This window comes from Chaetura pelagica, unplaced genomic scaffold (genome assembly GCF_000747805.2).
Source record: "Chaetura pelagica isolate M959 unplaced genomic scaffold, ChaPel_1.0 scaffold472, whole genome shotgun sequence".
Lineage (NCBI taxonomy): Eukaryota > Metazoa > Chordata > Aves > Apodiformes > Apodidae > Chaetura > Chaetura pelagica.
In genome coordinates this window covers 1,040,130-1,061,078 of record NW_009952566.1, presented here as the reverse complement: position 1 = coordinate 1,061,078, position 20,949 = coordinate 1,040,130, and the positions used below count along the sequence as shown (strand labels likewise).

At 39.3% G+C, this 20,949-nt stretch overlaps 1 protein-coding gene across 2 annotated transcripts in view; it reads left to right on the top strand.

Annotated features, from left to right (window-relative positions):
* The window catches only part of VPS54 (vacuolar protein sorting 54 homolog (S. cerevisiae)), a 42,694-nt gene that overhangs the window by 4,913 nt on the left and 16,832 nt on the right, over nt 1-20,949 (top strand). For both annotated transcript variants that reach the window (XM_009993437.1, XM_009993438.1), the window contains exons 4-14: nt 1,442-1,476; nt 2,795-2,926; nt 5,569-5,954; nt 10,336-10,462; nt 11,521-11,628; nt 14,700-14,755; nt 16,554-16,650; nt 17,126-17,463; nt 19,301-19,430; nt 19,876-20,057; nt 20,920-20,947. In XM_009993437.1, the coding sequence (XP_009991739.1) occupies nt 1,442-1,476; nt 2,795-2,926; nt 5,569-5,954; nt 10,336-10,462; nt 11,521-11,628; nt 14,700-14,755; nt 16,554-16,650; nt 17,126-17,463; nt 19,301-19,430; nt 19,876-20,057; nt 20,920-20,947 (1,619 nt within the window). The remainder of the gene's footprint in view (nt 1-1,441; nt 1,477-2,794; nt 2,927-5,568; nt 5,955-10,335; nt 10,463-11,520; nt 11,629-14,699; nt 14,756-16,553; nt 16,651-17,125; nt 17,464-19,300; nt 19,431-19,875; nt 20,058-20,919; nt 20,948-20,949) is intronic.

The window sequence follows — 20,949 nt, the reverse complement described above, 5'->3', positions numbered from 1 at the left end:
CCTGCAAAGGATTTTCCTTCTGTAGGGTTTCTCTGTGATTGGTGTTATTTTGGAATAGCTGTTCCTGAATAAGTCTGTTTGTGGCTCATAATGCAAAATAAAAGTTCCTTCTTCAGGCTTGGCTTAATCCTTTTTGAAATAAGCTTTTGTTTCTAAAAAGAGAAAATTGCTGTGTCACCAAAGTAACTGGGAGCTTCTCAGGTAGATGGACGATTCCTAATAGAAGAATCATTTGGTAAACTGAAACTGTTTTATATAATTTTGTTTGTTAGCATTGTCTGTCTTCCTTTAACTCCAGACCACAAGACTTGGCCTTTTACTTCCATAAGAGTTGGTATTTCTGAAGTGTCAGGGCAGCAGGATGATTCCTAGGTTGCCTTCTGTATTTCAGTACAAATGAAGTAAGAAACAAATCAAACAAGAACCAAACACATGAGAGAAATGTGGGAGATAAAGTGCTGTTGTAGCACTTCACAGTGTTTGTCAGGGATGAGTAAACCATCCAGCTGAACTATGGGCTTGTTGCTTTTAAATTCCTCACCCTTTTTGGCCTCCTCTGTGCCCCTTTTCATAACGCACACTAAGTTAATGAGTAGGGTGGGAAAAGGTGATTTTGGCTGAACCTCTAATCTTCAAGTTTTGCTGGGGTAGAAAGATGTTTTCTTTTCCCAGCCCAACTCTTTCACCCTCTGCAATTGTCAGGTCAGCTTACTTCCTACTTCCATGCTGCTTGCTCAGTGTGTTTTGGAACTTACTCTGAGCCCTTATTCATCCTTCTTGCCAGCTCTTGTGCATCCATCCTCTAAGTGCTGTGCAGAAGTGTTTTATATATATATATATATCTATACACACACACACAGACAGTTTCAATTTAGAGCATTAAAATTGCTGTGATGTTAGAGGGGACCTTTAACTGGCCCTTGCCAGGTGATTGAACACTGCATTAAGGAATGTGAAGTGCTGAGCAGATCACATTTGCTGTCAAAGTAGCCAAGTGTGAACATCTTTTTATACCCTGAGCATGAGACCTGAACTACATAGGACAACAAAGTGTTTCAAAGAATTGGAATATTTCTGGTTGGAAGTGATTTATGAAGGTCTTTACTGCAACTGCTGTCTCAAAGCCAGTTCAGCTGTGAGGTTATGCCAAGTTGCTGGGGGCTCTATCCAGATGGGCTTTGAAAACCTCCAAGGATGGAGAGTATCCAGCCTCTCTGGACAGCTTGCTCCAATGCTTGGTTGTCCTCATGGTGAAAAAGGTTTTCCTCGTGTTCAGTCAGAACCTTCTGTTTTAATTTATAACCAGTGTTCCCTGTTCTCCCTCTGTGAGGAATCTGGCATTGTTGTCTTTAAAACTTCCTCATGGAGTTTCATAGTGTTCAAGGTAATTATTTTCCATTGTTTGCTCATAAATGACTATTTGTATTTTGTTTAATTTTAGATAAATCCAGGACAGATCTGGAACAAGTACCTAAGGTATGGTTCCTGGGCACTCCAACCTTTTATAAGGATTTCTCACGTGTATTTGTGAATATATGAATGTACACTATTCTTTATAGGAATTCAGTCCAAGATGATTACTTGAGCAGATTCTCAAGAGTATCTGCAGTGTGCAGAATTTAAAAAGACTTAAGAACAATCTGCTCTTTTTGTTTGTTTGGGGTTTTTTTGTTATTGTTTCTCATGGTCTTGATTTTTCTCTTACTTAAAGTAGAATACAAACACAATTTTTGTTATCTTTCATAGTTAAAACCTCAGAGCTGGGCAAAACTACCACCTCTGTGTTCCAAGAAGAAAGGGAAACTGAAGAGTTTGACAAAACCTTGAATATTGCATGGTGTACAATTTAGCATTAGGCAAAACTCCTTGAATCCTTGAGCAAAGCTCTCTTGCATATATGCTTTCAGCATATATGATAGGGGTTGACTGTGACAGGTTAACAAAATACACTACTCCAGATTCCATTTCAGTCTGAATAATTTTTTTCTAGGTACATTAAGAAGTGAGAGAGTTAATACGCGTCAGCATCTCTCTGCCAGTCCTGTAGGATGTTACTTGAATAGCTGTCACTTCAGTGTTTCAAGTCCAGGAAACAAGAATGTTTTGAGTGTGGTGTAATGCTGTTGTCTATGTTGAACCTTTTAAAATTACACTTCATAAATACAGGCAAAAAGGTACTATTGTCTACCTCGAAGCTCAAGGTTTAAACCAGTCTTGTCAATTAAATAACATTATCAGAGAGAATTTTAGATCAATAGTTCTCTGAGATGTGTAGAGTTAATGTGACATGTTACTGTCTCTTTCTGTGGTCAGCATACTTGCTGCAGTGTGCTAAAAGAGATTTGCTTGAGACTCAGTTGCTTTCCAGGCAACCCTTGCACTCTGACACCTGGCTGGATCCTCAGCCTGGTAGAAGCTACGGCCTCAGAAATGAGCATGTCAGCATTAGGTTGCCCCTGCTGTTGAAGAACATTTGCTGTGATCCTTCAGAGGACCCACCTGCATTTGAATGGTGCATGTGTTTTCATATTCAGGATTAGACCATCTTGGGAGCTGCAGCTTCCACTTTCAGGAAGATAAGACTTTGTCAGATCACACAAGCTTTTGAGATATAAATCAAATTGGTTATAAGGTCTGCAATGAATTTGTTTGCCTGGATAAATGAAAATTTGTTTTTTGAAAAATCAGCAAATACAGTCCCTGTTAGTTTTGTGAGACAGGAGGTTTGTTAAACTGGGGGAGGAATAGTAACTGTGAGAGAGGTGCATTTATTTATTTTGTTTTTCTGTTTCAGATTTTTATGAAACCAGATTTCGCCTTGGAAGATTCCTTAACATTTAATGCTGTTTTACCATGGTCTCATTTTAGTACTGCTGGTGGAAAAGGAAATCGTGATGCAGCTTCCTCCAAGTTACTTCAAGAAAAGGTACAACTTTGATACAAGATGTCTCTATTCATCACAGCTGTTACTGCAGAGAAACTCCATTGTTGCTGTTCTGTACTGTTTGTTTAGACTTTCTTATCCCTTGATTGTACATCAGGCTGCAAATTGTTAGTAAACAATGCAAGAAGCATTTTACTGGAAGAGAACTTTTTTCCCCTCCCAAATAAGTGTATCTGTCAAATCTGGGGAGAAAAAAAAAAAAGACCTGTATATGGCATAATAATTGGCTCTTCATGACCACTGAAACTTAGTGAAGCAGGTATATATTGAGAACTTCCAAAATATGGAGCTGTTTGTTAGCGAGGAAGAACAATTCCATGAGAAGGGAAGGCTAGAGGTTGCACACTGTTTGAAACTGTTGCTTTCTCATATCTTAGGAAAAGTCCATATGCAAAGCACTGTGGTTTCTGTTCTAAAAGAAATACTAAATCCTTAGCTGTTGTTTTTTAGGAACTTCCTCTTTTATTGTCATGTCATCTGCACCAATCCATTTTTGCATTTCACAAAGGACCTGAGTGCATTGGAGAGCATGAAAACAGAATGGTTCTTTCATATTGGAAAGAAATATTTACTTGACCTTTTTTCTTGTTTTGTTAGAAAATCCTATAATAAATAATTTTTATGGTACAAATAACAACAAATGTTTATAGAAATTCTACATAATTTTAGAGTCTGTTTTTTAACTTGCATTTTTCTTGCTGTTTAACCTACTGAAGCATCTGGAGGCTGGGGGAAGCAAAAACCAAAAAAATAGTGAAATCCCTTAAGAAAAAGTAACATGAGATCTTCTGGAAGATGTTTTCAAATTTCCGGGAGTTAGTCTTCCTGCTCTCCCTCCAGATCAGGAGGAAGAGACAGGCTGTGCTGGAGGCTAACTTGGTTGGGTTGTCCTCAACACCTGAAGTTGGAGGAATATTTCTTTGGTGTTTCTTGTGGCAGTTGATGTCTGAAGATGAAAACACAGTGTCTGGCACATGCTATAAACTTGCAAAGTGAGCCTGGCAGCAGCAGGATGGACACTCGAGATGGACTGTGAGTGAAGGAGACACGGAGGCCTCTCCAGTGTGTTGGAGTGAAAATAAGGCTTTGGATAGCTGTGAGCTCTACTTCTTTGGACAGTTGATGCAAACACCTAGGGAGAATAAGATACTTCTTTTGCCTTCTGAGCCACACGACTGATAAATTATTTCACTGCTTCATGTTACTGAAATGAAATGCACTCCAGTTTTGTTTTACTTTTTGAAGGCTCTGAACTGCATGAGGTTTACAGTTACCACATGTAAATAGTCACCCTGCTGCCATAATTATCCTTCACTCCAGGAACTATTTTTCAACAGGATTTAGAAAAATCTGCCTTAAGCACACATACCTAGGCTATTAGTGCTTTTGGACTGCTGCTGATCTACTTGAACAGTTTCCCCTGACATTTTTTTTTCCTTGTTACCTCCTTCCATGTCTTACCCTACATCGGAACTGTAAGCTCTCTGAGGCAGGTACTATCATTTTGTTCTGTTTGTTCTACCTGGCTTAGCACAGTGAAGGAACCTGGGGCATCTGGTTGGTACAATCACATAAATAAATTATCATAAAAACCCTTTCTCTGATCCCTGTGTCACAGCCTGTCTCATATTTTTTCTGTGGTTTAAGTGTGTTATAGCTGTTTGGAGGATGTTTTTCATAAAACAGATTACAAAAAAGATGGGTTTGCCTATCATATAAATCCCTGGTGTTACATACATGCAGAGTGAAAATAACTATAGGAAGGAAATATTCTCCAGCTGATTTTCTTTCCATCTCAGGATGGGCCTTTTGAAATTCAGCATGAGGTTTGAGTGCTTGGTACCTCTTAGAAACCAGGTCATCTTAGTATTAGCATTCAGATGAGCATCCTAATGCCTCGGTCCTTTGAGTTTGCATATTCAGCATAAGCCAGAACAGAGCTTTTACGGCTCAATCAGGCCAACCCCGTGGTCTGGTAGCTGTTTGACATAAAGAATTTACATTTCAGGTTCTAAACATGTAGGCATGCTCTGTCTCTGGGAATCTCACAGTGCCAGCACACATGAAATACATTTAATAGGAGCTCCAGCTGGCTGGCAAAAAAACATCTGCAGCTAGAAATCCGAGGATTTTTCTACAAAGGAGGTGCTACAGCCTTCTAAATGAACAGAGCCACTCTGAAGCCATGTCTTCAAGTATAGTTGGGCTACATCTTTAGCAACTTCAGTGCTCTAGCATATGTGCATGTGGATGCTGTTCTTATTTGCAAGCCAGTATCCAGAGCTGTCTCCTAGTTAATGGCCATACTGTAATGGTGCCAGTATGCAACTATGTGATACAAAAGCTTGGATATTTGGAAATTACTGCTTTTCTACCTTGTAGTTCTCAAGCTGGAGAGGCATCAAGTCAGCCTTCCCAAAATTATTTTTAACTCATTTAAAAACAACTATCAAATCAGAAGGGGTAGTTATTTGCTTGCTAATCTGACAAAGGGGTTTAGTTTTTATTAGTAAAATTTCTTCATGAAACAATAAAACAAATACCCTGATAGTAAATTTACGTGATGATAAACTTACCAGGTCGTAACAATACTGTTCACTTCTTCTCCTCCATCCTCCTTCTAGCTGAGCCATTATCTGGACATTGTGGAAGTCAATATTGCTCATCAGATTTCTCTGCGCTCAGAAGCATTTTTCCATGCCATGACCTCTCAGCACGAGTTGCAGGACTACCTCAGGAAAACCTCCCAGGCTGTAAAATTACTAAGAGAGAAAATTTCCCAAATTGATAAAGTAATGTGTGAAGGATCGCTTCGAGTTCTAAGACTGTCACTCACCAGAAATAACTGTATAAAAGCATACAATAAACTGAAGTTAATGGCTACTGTACACCAAACACAGCCCACAGTACAGTTGCTGCTCTCTACTTCTGAGTTTGTTGGAGCTTTGGACTTAATAGCAACAACACAGGAGGTGTTACAGCAAGAGCTTCAAGGCATTCACAGTTTCCGGTAGGTAACCATCTAGGAAAATAATAAAATGCAAGAACAGCTAGAATGTGTTGAACATATTATATGGGCGAAAGGGCTTTGGTGTACCTTTGTTCATTCTTGGAGGATGTGGTACAAAATGTCAGTGTGTCATCAGCCATGTGTCTAATGCATGTGCCAGAGACAATTTTTTTTTACTTTTTTTAATATTTTTTTTTTAGGGGCTGGGCAATGAACATCTGATGCTTTGTACTTCAGTCTTGTCTGCAGGTGGTTTAGGGATGCAGAGATGAGAGCCAAGTAGTGGCTGAACCTTCATCTTGCAGGACTTGTAGCCCACAGCTGAGAGACAGTCTCCAAGTGCTGGTCTGCAATCCTCATGCATGCAGCACCCCAGTGATACAGTTCTTGCTATGCATTCCTTGCTGGGCCACTGTCTTTAGTCACTGACCTAGGCGTGTGGTATTACAGGAACATGCACTGGAAGAAGCTTTGCAAGCAAAAGCCAGTGTAACACTGTCAAACAATGACTCAAAATGTGATCTGATGTGTTCAGCCATGACTGTTCCTGTGAAGAGCTGCATTTACAGTGGCCAGGAGATGCTTCCTCTTACGCTTTCAGATAAATAATTTTCTGTGTTCTACTGAAGTTAGGAAGCAACAGCAGGAAGATGCTCCCCAAGGTGTTATTGCTACTGTGTTTTCACCCATGTTTACTACAGTGATGGGAAATAGTGTGTTCAAGGTCCTGTGCTGGCTGCTTCTATTAACAGTAGATGCTTGGAACTCCACTTGGGAGATGCTGCTGCACTTGGCAAGGTCCTCTGTGGTACACAAGAGTAAAACTACAGTAGAATCCTTTTAGGTAAAACAAGCTATCGTAACAATCATATACAGTATAAAAGTGTCACATGCAAAGCTGCTGCTGTGGTATGATGCTGACAGAGTGCTCTGAGACTTGTATCAGCCCGTTAAGGAGCTGTAGACTTACAAAACGAAGTTGTTGCTGGGTTGGTGTTTTGTTTTGTTTAGGCATTACATGGTACCTGCAACCTGGTTGTTTCCAGCTTGCGTAATAAAAATATGGCTGCTGTTTAATAACTAACATGAATGTTCAGAACTTCATGTGCTTGCTACTCTTGCCTGTTCAGATGAACTTCTAACACCCCTTCTAGCTGGTTTGGAAAACGAGTAAAACTTTATATAGAAAAGATCTCAGAAAAGTAGTATTTTAAAATTACATTTTAAAAATACTTTTTAAAGACTTAATAAGCTCTTGGGAGTAAAGTTGTTAGAACCTGTTAGTCTTTCTCTTTTAGCTCAGATGGTCCACCTTCAGACACCTTAGTGCAGTTTCTTTCCACTTTACTGTTCCTGCTCTCAGCCGCATGATTTATGGTGCCCAGCCCTTGACAGAGTCACATTTGCATTTACCTTGATGATAGTGAGTGTGCTCACACAACCCTGTGACAACATCAATCAGAATTAGTTGTGTTTTGCAATCAAGTAACCTCTAAGCTACATTAGCAGAGAGTGCAGTTCTGTTGTCATTGTGAAGTATATGTGAAGTCCTAAGAATGTGCCATTATTTTAAAATTGCACTCAGATGTGAAACATACTTGCAGGTACTTGTTCCTCTTATCTGTTAAAAGTGATTTCTGTGAATAATGCTTGGTTGGTTGGTTTGGTAGAACTAAAAATAGCAATGGAAGTGGGAAACATCCCCTCTACTTTGCATATTGAAGGTTCAGAAGGGTGAGTTAAATGCAACCTAAGTCATCACCCCCACCAGAGTGCAGTTGAGAAGCCCAACACAGTTGTTAGTATAACATGTTTGGAGAAATACTGTGCAGTGGAAAGATGGAGACCTTGATAAAATTTCACAGTAGAATGTTGCATTTTAAAAATTATTTAAAATAAAAAAGAATCTAAATCGATACCATACACAAATACTTCAGCTTTTTCCAAGAAATAGTGAATAGTTGTTCTTGCTTTGTTCTGATTGTCAAGTGAGTTAAAAAGCTGATTTATTTTAAGAAGATATTACCTTCTGAATCAGTATCTAATTTCTTTAATTAACTAGTATCTCTTTTTTCCTCCCCTAAATAATTTGTGTATTTTAAAAAATCAAAAAACAAACCAAACGAGAACAAAAAAACCCAAACAAAGCAGTTGTTGCTTAGTGCTCTAGAGGGCAGCTTGTGGAATCTGCTTTTGGACAGACAGCTTTAAATTAAGTCATGTCACAGAATCATTCAATGTAAAGCAGTAAGAAAACTCTTCAGATCATCCATATATAAAAATTATTCTCCTCTTTTCATTCTATATGTAGAAAAAGATGTAATTTCATTCCAGTTACAGCAAAAAATGAAAGCAGTAGTGGTGCTGTGAAGTATTAAGTGAGTGTCTTTCATATAGGTTAATAACCCTAGTGATTATATGTATCAGTCATAACTGTGATTGTTGCTTGCAACTGCTATAGGATGGAATTAAAGTTTTGGAGCTCTTTAACCTTTTCAAGTTAATCTTTTTAATTTTACAATACAGCCCCATGTGTTAACTAAGTTACAAATCTCTACTGACATTGTTTTCACAGTCCTTGTTGGGGTGGTGGAGATCTGGTGATTTTTTTTTTTTGCACAGGTGTGCTGGCAAGCCACAGATGATTGGTAAAATAGTTCTCATCAAATAGTTCATAAAAATAAATTTTACCCTGCTCCCATACTTTTACATAAGAGAATTGTAGAATTCAGACATAGAAGGGACCTGTTGTGTGACTGGCACTGCTGAAGAGGTCATTGTCAAAGTGTTTTGCTGGAGTACAAATTAAGGTTTGACTTATTCCTGCATACTTTAGGGTAGAGCAGTTATTTTTGTTGTTAGGGGCTGGAACATCTCAGGCAAAGTGGCAGCAGCAAGAGCTGGGAATTCTTGTTGGACATTTCAATATCTGAGGTTGGAGAGGGCTGGTTATATTGTGTTTCAACATAGGTAAGCACAGTTACAGAAATAATGTACTGGAGATCATCCTTGTACTTATCTAAGTAAGAGCCTTTGTATTGTGGGTATTAGTCCTTCAGTAAGTTTTGCAATTTGTCATTACTAGAATAATCTTTATTTTTTTTCTTGTGGGTTTGTTTTGAAATTTCCATGATGCAGCTGGCTTGGATTTTCTAGAGGCCATTTTTGCTTAAATTAGAGATGTGAAATGTGTCAACTGTGTCCATTCCAGCCAATTCTTTGCCAGCAATTTCAAAAGCAGGCGCATCCCTGGTCATCTTAAAATTGAAAAAAAAATCTGTTTTAACGTGGACCTAGAAAGATTCATTGAGTTCAGCTCAGCTCTGGCCACCAGAAGAGCTATTGTGGCATTGTGTTTCCTCACACCCTGATACTGACTTTGCCCTACGTGGGCTGTGAGGCTGGATCCTGTGGGCTTTGCAGTAGCACAGCAGTGCTCCTGCCAGGGAGTGCTAAGATGTTGCTGCCACTCCATGCAAGCTAATGGTCCAGCTACACCAGCACTGAATTAAAGCCTGTGAGCTATGCAGGTTCATCCTCCCCATCCAGGTTTATCTAAAATATCACAGCTCCTATTAATTCTCAATGGCAAAATATCTTTTTCCTTTAAATAATAATTTTTAAAAAGGCTGATTTTTATAGGTTCTTGATTCTTTCAGTTGTTGGTAGAAGTTGGAAGACCTGGAGAGTTTGGCATTTCTGAAATTCTCACTTTTAATTTTACTCTGCTAAAAGTTTGTTAAGCTATACAACTTACCAAGACTGGTCAACATTTCTGACATTAAAAGTTCTCCGGTTCTCTATTACAACAGTCTACAAAATGTGGTTTAAAATCAGCAACACATGGAAAAATATCCCATGCATAATTTAGAGTAGCATAAAAATGGCAAATTTGAAAACTTTTCTGTGTTCCTGAAAGCTATCCTGTAATGTAAAGCTATTACTGTATCTCAGTCATGTGAATTAAATCTGTGTACACATCAAAAGCTCAAATGTTTGAAGTGGAAGAACTTGTGGGTTAATGAGCTGAGGAACTGAACAAGCAAAATAAGTATTCCTTCTTTTTAACACCTATATACTTAAAAGCACTGAGTAATCTTGGTGCTGGTGCACTTCATTGGGAAGAGAGGTACTTGGCAACTTAAAAAAACGAAAGCCCTACATGCAGTTTTATCCTCGTCAATATTCAAGTCCATATGTTTTCCTGCAAGGTGATGCTGCCTCTGAAAAATGCTGAAAGAAGTGAAAGATGTCATCCTCATTAAGCCAGTGTTGATTGCATGGAAATTACCTGCTGGGTGGTTATTTTCTTCAAATGTAATCTAATGATTCATTTTTGGGTTGATTATTTAGCTCATATCTCAATGGCTGTTTTTCTTAGGCATCTTGGCTCACAGCTTTGTGAACTGGAAAAGCTAATAGATAAAATGATGATTGCAGAGTTTTCAACTTATGCTCGCAATGATTTAAATAGACCCCTAGAAGATGATTGCCAGATTCTAGAAGAGGTATGTCTGTTATTTCACTAAACTGTCTGATTAATATGTTTGCATCTTTAACATACTTAATTAGCATCAACTAATTCACTCAGGTCCCTAGTAGCAACATTATAATTTTATACCAATATTTTTTTCTCATCCAAACCTCATTCTACCCCCCCTTTTAAATTTTTTTGTGCTTGATAAAATGAAATAATTGTAACTAAGCTCACGAACTGTAATCCTGTCCTACTTTATTTTTTCAAAATAATCTGTTCTCTTTGATTAAATGTATAATAAGTTCATTTCATGAACCTTAACATGTAAGTGGAAAAGAACATGGACTCAGTATCTGCTTGTCTGTAAAATTTCAGATTTTCAGTGAAAGCTGATAGTTGGATGTTGTTCTCATTCTGTCTCCCTATGCATTTATGGGTGCTTGTATCAAGCATATGTTTGCCCTGAATACATACTTCATTTGCAGTGTGTGTGATCTTCAGAGGAATATATGTATGTTTTTATATATATCTGTGCACCTGAAGATCATAAACATCTGAAAATTAAGCTATTGTGATGGCTTTATAGCAAGGAAAAGATTTTCTGGATTTTTTCTGTGCTATTCTTCAGTCATTGCTAGAGCCTATTAACTGTTTAATCTTGTTTCATCCATGGGTTTCCTGAAATACAGTGAATGGCAATAGCACTTAAATATTCCCATTTCTGCCCTGTAATTTCTTCCGCCTCTCACTTGTGCTGGTGCAATTGTATTTAGGGGCATTCTTGCTCAGGGTAAGGAAATCTTTAGAAATATCTGTGTTTTTAAGCACAAGTGGATGAGAACAACTGAGGAACAGCCATGAAAGGGGCTGGGAGGAACAGACTCCATTAGCTGGTATTGCCACAGGGAAGTTTGTGTGGTTAAATTGTGGCATTAGTCTCAAGGCAATGGACTGATCTAAACTGAACTGTTCACCGTGTGTTTGATACGTGAGCTTTCTTACTGCTGTGCAATTTCTTAAAATGATTTCTCATCCTTGTCTTGGTATTTTTAGTGTGGGGTTTTTTATTTTCTTTTTTCTTCTTGATAGGAGAGACTTGTATCCCTAGTATTTGGACTTTTAAAACAAAGAAAGCTAAACTTTTATGAAATATATGGAGATGAAATGATAATTACTGCAAAGAACATAATAAAACAGGTAAGCTAAACACTTCTAACATGTATGACAAGGTTGTCTGAACCCCTTACAGTTTATTTTCTAAGTACTTAAGAACAGCTCTGATTAAATTTTTTGGTAGGTAATGGTCTCTCATTTAGGGCAGCTGGGCTTGCAGACACTGAAGACTTCCTGAAGCACAGAGGTCTTTTTGCAGACAAGACCTTCTGAAAAGAGTAGGTAGCACAAGTACAGCAGATCACAGCTTTCTCTATGTAACTGCTATTGTTCTGAACCCTCTGGTTTTAGTTTAGATTTTTTCTTAACACATGGCTTATCCAAATAGTGTAGTAGTCATAATACTGTCTCAAATTTTAAGAAACCCAAACAACATACACCAAGAAACCCCCAGCCCTCCCTAACAATCAAAAACATTATTGTGATAAATAAATACAAGAGGATAAAAAAGTCTTCCCAACTGAAACAAATTTCCAGCAAATGCTACAAGAAATTGTTACTTGCCTGAATGTTAGCATGGTCCTAATACAGGTGCATGATAAAAGGCTGGAAGGCATCCTTGACCATTTCTGAGAGAGCAAGGTGAAGTAATGAAGCAGTACTTGGCTCAAAATAAATTTAAAATTAATCCTTTTCCATATTGCTGTGGTTGTTTGACGTTTGGGGTAGTGCATCTGTCTTTTCAAACTGAAAATTTTTGTAGATAAAAACCAACAAAGTTCAGATTCCTTCTTTAGGGGAAAATGCATGGAATATTTTGGACAAGGATGAGATGGCTTTTGTTTACAAACAAAAACAGACTGAAATTTGCTCATGTGTGGTACTTTTCATTTTATTTATCTTGGTTGTTTGGGTTCATATGTAGAGAATATTGTGTAAGGGGTGTTTTTCTGCCGTAAAGATATGTGATTATTTCAAGGGTCCTGCTCTGATGTGTTACAGGCCACCTCTGATGTGTATCTCTAAGGGTGGGAGATAGGCAGGTGGTGGTTTGCCATCAGATGAAGAGTCTCTCCTGTCTTTGTAGTGTGTCATAGCTGTGTTGTGAACCAGGCTGGGAACCCAGTTTTGAAAATGTTGGAAGTTATGTTTTGGTGGGGTTTTTAGGGATTTTATTTTTAGCTAGACTGGCTCCCCAAATCCTCTTCACATCGCAGCCCCACTGTTCTGTTGTCCTGGTTGTCCAGGGTGGGTGTAGATAATACCGGCCAATATTGCTAGTAAATAACATGGCAGAATTAGGAGACAGACGGTGATGTGTGCAACTGCACCACCACTTCTTGTAAGGACTTGGCTATGATGCAAGCCCTTTCTCACTTGTCCCAGTACAATTTAAATCAGGTTAAGCACCCTGCCCCTGGCTGTTTGTACTCTTCCTTGTCTGAAGGCGGTGGGATGCAGGGCTGGGTCATTGCCCTGCTCACTGAAGGCTCAGTGGAGGCTGGGTGTGAGCACTACTTCATAGTCATGCTGTGTAACAGTAAACCTGGGAAAACTCAGGTATATGCAGTTGTGTGCAGCTGCTCCAGGCCTTCACATAAGGCTTCAACAAACAAACAATTAATTAATAAGACCAGGATAAATCTGTTTGTGTGACTGTCCATCTCCATTGGCTTTTTGCTTGCCTGTATCGTCAGTCACAAGGACACACTTTTCCTTTATATTCCCTGCTTAGTCAGAAAGTAGGCATGTAGTACTCCTTGTTTTCCTGCTCATTTTTTATCATTAAGTGCTTTTCCCGTTCTGCTGGGAATATTTGTTTTTATGTTGTGATTTTTCAGTTGTCACCGCTGCTCAGGAATAGGCAAAGTTTAACCGACTTCTAATGTAAGTTTCTATTAAATAAGGAAAACGAGATCAGAGTATTTCTGTGTAGGTTGTAGAATGTTTGTATTGTTTCAACTCTTAGAGAAGTTTTTCCAACAGAAGTAAACTGTTTCCTTCCCACATTTCAAACGTGTTTCCTGTTCAAATGCACTGCTGGGCCGTTTGGCTCAGTCCTTTAGTATCTCTTTATTGCCAGTTAGGTGAGAGAGCAGATGTTTATAAGCATTGAACACACTTAGTTCAAGAGCAGTGTGTGTTTTAAGAAGCTTCTGTTCTGACCACCATTATGCAAAACACAGGTAAAATGTAGACAGCTTGAGATGGCAGCCATCAGTCACCATTTGGATTGTACATACTCACTTAAGATGAGTTAGAATGCTACTGACTTACTTGATCAAGTTATGGTTTGACATTTGGATGAAAACCCCTAATTCAGTCTAAATGGAGTAGATTTGTAACTAGGGCCTACAAGTAACATGAAAAGAGGTGAGTGAACAAATCAGCATAAAACAATAGGTATGTTTGGGATGAAAATCAGTTGTTTTGGAAACCTGAATAAACTGACCACTTTTATATGTACTGCTTGACAAGCAAATGTCCTTTGAAGAAAGGCCACAACAAAACAATGAAGAAATACGGGGAGATGTGGGGAAATCTAGGGATGGAGGCAGGTGGTGCCCTGGAGGTGAAGAGACAGCCAGAGAGCAAATACTATGTTTGCTATGACAGCAGTTGAAACTGGGTCTGCCTAAAGAGTTTAAAGCACAGGACTGTAGGTGTGTGCTTCCACACTTCCCTGCAGTGTTCATTCCAGTGTCAGTTATTTCCCAAATCATATATTTAAAGCAGAAAAAAAAAGTCAACCAACGTTTTCCAAGTCAGTCACTTTGGAAAGGGGAAGAATATCGCTGCTATTCTTAAGTACCTGACTGGAGAGACATTTTTGAAATGGTGCTTAGCAGCCATGCTCAGAAAACCAGGTTCTTTTAAGATGGGGCCAGTGTGCTCCTCAGAGCTTTCACAGTTGGGAAGATTTTGATCATCTGTATTCTGCAAATAGATATTTGGGGGGTTGGTTTTGGGTGTTTATTTTGATTTGCTTGTTTGTTTTTAGAAAACAAGGTGTTAAATGATACAAGTATATCTTTCATTTATGATTTTACTTTTCCTTATTTGACTTGAGGATATTGTGTGTTATGAAACTCAGCAGCAGTTAGAAGGAAGCTAAGATTTTGTTTTGTTTTGTTTTTTCCCTTTAAATTTGACAGTGTGTGGTTAATACGGTATCGCAGATAGAAGAAATAGATACAGAAGTGGTTGTTAAGTAAGTATACAGCCAGATTTTTTTTTGGTGGTGGGTGGGGATAGGAGATGGATGCTTTTTAGCACAGATAAATTTACCGTTCTAATTTGTGCTTGAATTTCCTTGATAGTAAGGATTATCCTTCTGTTTCACCTTAAGCCTCTGCTTGTGTCTCCCTTTATGAGAATATTGCATATTCCCTTTCTCATTCAGAGTATAATGTTGCCTTAAACTTACCTTTAAAACAAATACTCAAATTCTGTGACTATAACTGCATGAAGCATGAACAATAGGCATAGAACTTGGAAATACTTGAAGGCATTCCCTATTGCCATAATCTGGGATTTTGTATTAAAACGTGTCAGTAGTTTCAGTACCTCTCATGTGAATGAGAATAGGACCTACCCAGAGAGATCAGACAACTTCAGACCCAAGAAGTGGGTTGGTGGGAACATCCCAAAGCCCAGCAAAGGCAAATGTCATGTCCTGTGTCTTGGAAGGAGCAACCTCTGGAGCAAGAGGAGAGACAAGCTGGCTGGCTTCAGAGTAGGTTTGCAGGGCAGGACCTGGGGTGGCCATGGACCAGCAGTGTGTCCTTGCAGCCATAGCCTGCACTGTGTTAGCCTAGTCAGCGGGTCAAGAAACAAGAAAGATGCTGGGATCCAGTAGAGGCCCCAGGGTTAGCTCGGGGCTGAAGCGTGGAGTGTAGGAGGGGCAACCAAGGGAACTGGGTCCCCCTCCAACCTGTGGAGGGGAGAACTCAGGGGACAACTGCCCACAGTGACCTCATGGGAGGGTTATAGCAGAGCCATAGACACAGCCAGGCTCCTCTCAGGTGTGCAGGGGAAGGGTGAGGGAAATGGGCACAAGATGGAAGATGAGAAATACTAATTGAATCTTATGAAAAAAATGTTTCCTATGAGGATAGTCAAACACTGGAACAGGGACCCAGAGATGCTGTGGAATCTGTGTCCTGGGACACAGTCAAGCCTTGACTGGACAGGGCCCAGAGCAACCTGATCTAGTTGGGTGTGCATTCAACAGAGTTTGGACAAGACACTTCCAGAGGTCCCAGCTCCAGAGGTCCGTGCCAGCTTCTGTAGCTGTGATTTATTTGCCTCAGGAAAAGGATATCCCAAGATAATAAAACCAGACCAGCTGATAAAGTGGGTGGCAGAATCTGCATGGGATTCATATGCAGACTGGGAGAAGACTGGGCATGGGGTCGTTTTTAAACATTGGATATCTGGTCACCATTCTGCAATATTTACTATTCTGCAGTTAGGTCCTAACTGTGTATTACAGAGTTTAACTTTTGTTCTATCACCGACATTTCTGCCCTTTGCCACAAACAGCTGACTTGCACTTTAATAGCAGAAGTGGTCTCATTGCATTGCAACAAAATGAGCTTAGTAGCATGGCTGTTGTAACACTTGCAGAATATATTTGTGTAATTTTTTTCCCCATATAATTTCTGAAAATGTTATTAGCCCCCTCCCTTGTTCTAACTCATACATATTCCAGGGGAAAGAGCATTATGCCCTGGAAAAAAAACTAAATGGTAAATGTGAGGCTTTCACTTTTTTTTTTGTATGATCTATTGTTATATACCTTCTTCCATTTACACTTGCATATGTTCTGTTGATCATGACTTTTGTTCAGGTGATGTCTGTTGTTCTGCCAGATAAAAGTCTACATAGTTTTCCTTACATTTAGGACTCCATTTAAAGCATGTTTGTTTTGTTTTTTTAACTTACATACTAGTAGGCATCATGGCCAGTAAGCATTTGCTGTTTACTCAATATTGCTCTTTTTTCAGGCTTGCAGACCAGATGAGGATGATGAATTTTCCTCAGTGGTTTGATTTACTGAAGAATATTTTTTCTAAATTTACCATCTTCCTCAAGAGAATAAAGGTAAGACATTTATTTACCAAGAGCTTCATATAGTTCAGATGTAAGATGGAACAAAGTCATTTTCCATTTGAAGTCTTAAGGTGTTGCTTTTGCTTGTAGAGCTTGAACCTTTGATTCAAAGAAGGATATGTGAATATCAGCACCTAGGACAAAAATTATTATTGCTAACAAAGAAAGCAGTGGGAAGGAAATAATACCAATTGTTGCATTATTATATCCATTTCAGGCTGCTAGAGATTAGGGCAGAACTTTTGTATGTGTTAGGTTGCTCCAAATGAGGTTTCCTTCATCACTCTGCGAAACATCTGATAGTGGTTACCATTAAAGACAGATCTGCCTCTGAATGCTAATTGCACAGTAGAAAACAAAGCCAGGATTTAGTTTGATTTTGTGGGTAAAGAGAATCTCTTTCTAGTGCAAGCTCATGGCACAGGATTTTGGGTTTTTTTGTAATGAAAGTTATATTTGATTCTAGGCAACGTTAAATACTATCCGTAGCGTGGTTTTCTTGGTTCTAGACAAGAACCAAAAAAACAGAGACCTGGAGGACACCTTACAAAAGAACTCCACCAAAGACAGTTTGGTGGACACGGAAGTGGCTTACCTGACTCACGAAGGCATGTTCATCAGTGACGCCTTCAGCGAGGGGGACCTCCCGCCTGTAGCAGCTGATACTACCTCTCAAAGAAACACTTCCCCAAACAGTGAGCCCTGCAGCAGTGATTCAGTCTCCGAACCAGAGTGCACTACCGATTCCTCCTCCAGCAAAGAGCAGACCTCTTCTTCTGTTACTCCAGGGGGAGTAGAGATGGTGTAAGTAAATGTGCTGCCTGTCTCAGCTTTGCAGCCTGTCAGAAAAAAGGTGTTGGGTGTTTCTGGTGGTACAGTACAAAAATTACTTTGGAAGAATGTGCTTTTCTAGCTAAGTGAAGTGGAATGGCTCTCCACCATTTCCCCTACAGCTGCCATCAGACTGCACTGTCCCCAGCTCACCTCTTTTTCGTTTATTTGTCTTGCTTTCAGCTCTGTGTGTAGTGGGTACAGATACTGACGATGTCATTTCTTACAGAAAAGGGCTCTTTCTCCATCCATTCTCTTCTGTAGAGAGCAGGAGAGATGCAAGTCTAGCCTACATGAAAGACAGTTTGTCATACCTTTAGTGGGCAGAAGCATCTCTGTTCCCTGTTCATATTCCCTGTGGCTGTTTTTTTCTGTATGTTTTTTTAAGCTGGCTTCACAGACTACACCTTGATAAATTTCTAGAGAAAAACCTGCTGTTTTGTAAGCTGTTTGGGTTGTGTGGTTCAAGAAATCCATCTCAACACTTTGGTAACATAGGCAGTGCTGCCATATAGTGCTCCGGTTTCTGAAGTTGTTACCTTCTTGGAATATGTTTTATGTATTCCTTATTTATGGCTGGAAGTCAGAGCTGCTTTTTTAAAAGAACCAGGCATAGTGTGTGTGGGACATGAGCCGCTTCAAAAGCCAGCATGTCTGGATACAGAGCTCGATGAAGCAAAACTGAAATACCACTGCTGAAAAATGGGAGGTAGCAAGTGGCCTGCTTGCTCTAGCTGATGGGTGCTCAAGTGTCTGTACTTGTGTGTTTAAGCAGCTGTCAGCTTTGATAATAAACCTTCCCCCTAAAATCAATGGTGGCTGAAGGAGATAGATTTAAAATAAATACGCCATGCATAAGACAAATTCAGCTCTCTGTATGTCCAAATATCTGGAGGAGAAATGTAACATAAAGAGGAGTCCAGGGTGATGGTGAGGAGAGGGAAGGAGAAGAGGGTTGGATCTGAATTGGTCTGGTGCAGTTTGACATGCTTGCTAAAAATATACAACCTACCTAGAGCTCTCAAGCTATAAAGTTGTTTCTGAGGCTGGTTGCATAACTTTTTTCTAAAATGAACTTGTTTCATCCATCTTCTGGTTTTCTTTACAGCTCTGCTCGGAGCAGGCTAATAAAATTGCACACTTATAGTAATGTTAGCCCAACTGCCCCTCTGCAGTGTCCTGGATTTTCTCTCTCCTCTCATGCTGCCGGTCCCTTGAGCAGCCATGCTGGACCAAAAGGCTGTTATCTTAGCTAATTGCATGAATGGCAGAGTGGTGCTACAGGCTAGCCTCAAAACAGAAGACAAATCACAAAAGGGTTTTTAAAAAGCATTAACTTAAGAGTCTGAAGTCTAAAGAGCTAACAGAATGACAGCCTGTAGATTAAGGTGGTGGGGAGTGCAGAATATCTATTTTAGGCCTTACGCTTCAGTTTGAAGAAAAATCCTGTGTTTTATCTGTCATACACTTGTGATGCTCAAGTGTTGCAGGAGCTGGGTAAATTTTAGCTCAGTAAGTGTTAATATTTATTGTATTAGTAGTGGCTGTGTCATGTTTTCTCTTAGAACATTACTAGCAATTAGAATGTGGATTTAAAACAAAGGACGTGCAGTTAGGCATTTCCTTCTTGCAGGGAGTGACATGACACTGACAACAGCCTAGAACCCCTCTGTAGAAAGTGACTTTGATGATTAACTGACTGTCTGCATTTGACAGTTGCTGCAAAGCTCTTTTCTCCTTCAACCTGTGGCAGAAGTACTGGGATTTTTTTTATAAATTGTTGCCTAACCAACTTGTTTGTCATTTGTAGGATCAGTGATGACATGAAGCTGACTGACCTGGAACTGGTCAGGCTGGCAAACAGTATCCAAGAGTTACTTTATAGCGCCTCTGATGTCTGCCATGATCGTTCAGTCAAGTTCCTCATGGCAAGAGCAAAGGTAAGGAGCCTGAGTCACACTGCTGTGGTGTCTCATCCTTAATGAGAATTTACTCCCAATTTACTGCTTTAATGAGTGAGAGTTCTGAGATGTCATTCTCAATTGAAATTAAGTAACTGTTCCTGCTGCCTCAGATGCTCAAAGTTAGTGCTCAGAGTACACAAACATGAACAGGTCATCATCATGCCATTGCAAGGCAATGTGGGTTTCTGCTACTTGTTTTTTTAATATTTTGACTTGCTCTCATTGAAGCTCCCTGCAGACAGTGCTGACCTATGACAAGGTAGCTGCTTGCACTGCCATCTGCCTTATCTGTCCCCTGTAGGGTTAAATAATGTGCCTCTTAAAATGCTTGTAGCCCTCAGACATGCAGACTAGTTATTTCTTCCTATCTCTGGATTTTTGTGGTATTAGGTCTCCTTACAATGGTTTTCTTTGCATGCAGGATGGCTTCCTGGAGAAGCTGAATTCCAACGAGTTTGTTGCTCTTTCTCGCTTGATGGAAGGCTTTATCTTAGATACTGAGCAGATCTGTGGCAGGAAAAGCATGTCCTTGAGAGGAGCACTTCAGAGTCAAGCAAATAGATTTGTGAATAGATTCCATGAGGAGAGGAAGACGAAACTAAGGTATCTTTGGGTAGATCTTTTTCTTCTTCCATTAATAATTCATTCAATCAATCTTTTGTTGAAAACACAGTCTTCTGTTGCCTAGAACACTAGTAAGCCAGTTGTACTTGAGAGAAGGGGATGAAAAAACTGTATTAAAACCTAATTTTTTTTCGATTGGTTTAGACTTTTACTGCTTTCATAACTTAATTTCTTCACACTGGATTGTTCTACAGTTACCTAAATAAGGACAGTAATAGCTACAGGAAGTACTCAAGACTGATATTGAGGGCAGGATTGCTCTGTCTCAGGGGTTAAGTAACTTCACTTCCAACTGTTTTTAAAAAAAAAAACAAAAAAACAGATAAAAAAGGCAAACAAAAAAAACCACAAAAAAACCCCAACAAAACAAACAATCCAAACAAAACAACCAAACCCATACTCAACCCAAAAACCTCCAACAAAAAAAAAACAATTAAAAAAAAAAAGCAAAAAAACAACTCTGTGGGGAACTGCCTTGCCAACAGCATTCATCAAGTCTTTTTGCTCTCATCCATCAAGAGCTCTTAAAATACCAGTATTTACTCATTACTTCAGTGACAGTGATCTCTGGTCTCATAAGGATCTCCATTGCTTGTTGTAGTTTTTTGTCCTTTATGATAGATTGAAAGAACAAATTGTGAGTTCTCTAGGCCGACACAGTGATTTTTCTGTTTTGCTACTGTAAATTGTTGGATACCTCTTTCTAATGAAGATGAATAACATTTTGGGCCATTGGCTTTTAAAAATTTCTATAGTTTTGGTTCCATGGGATTACAGGCAGGTGAAGTGTCAAGACAAGGCATTTCATTTTCTCAGCCTTCTCTTTTATGTTTGTAACCAGCCTCCTTTTGGACAATGAGCGCTGGAAACA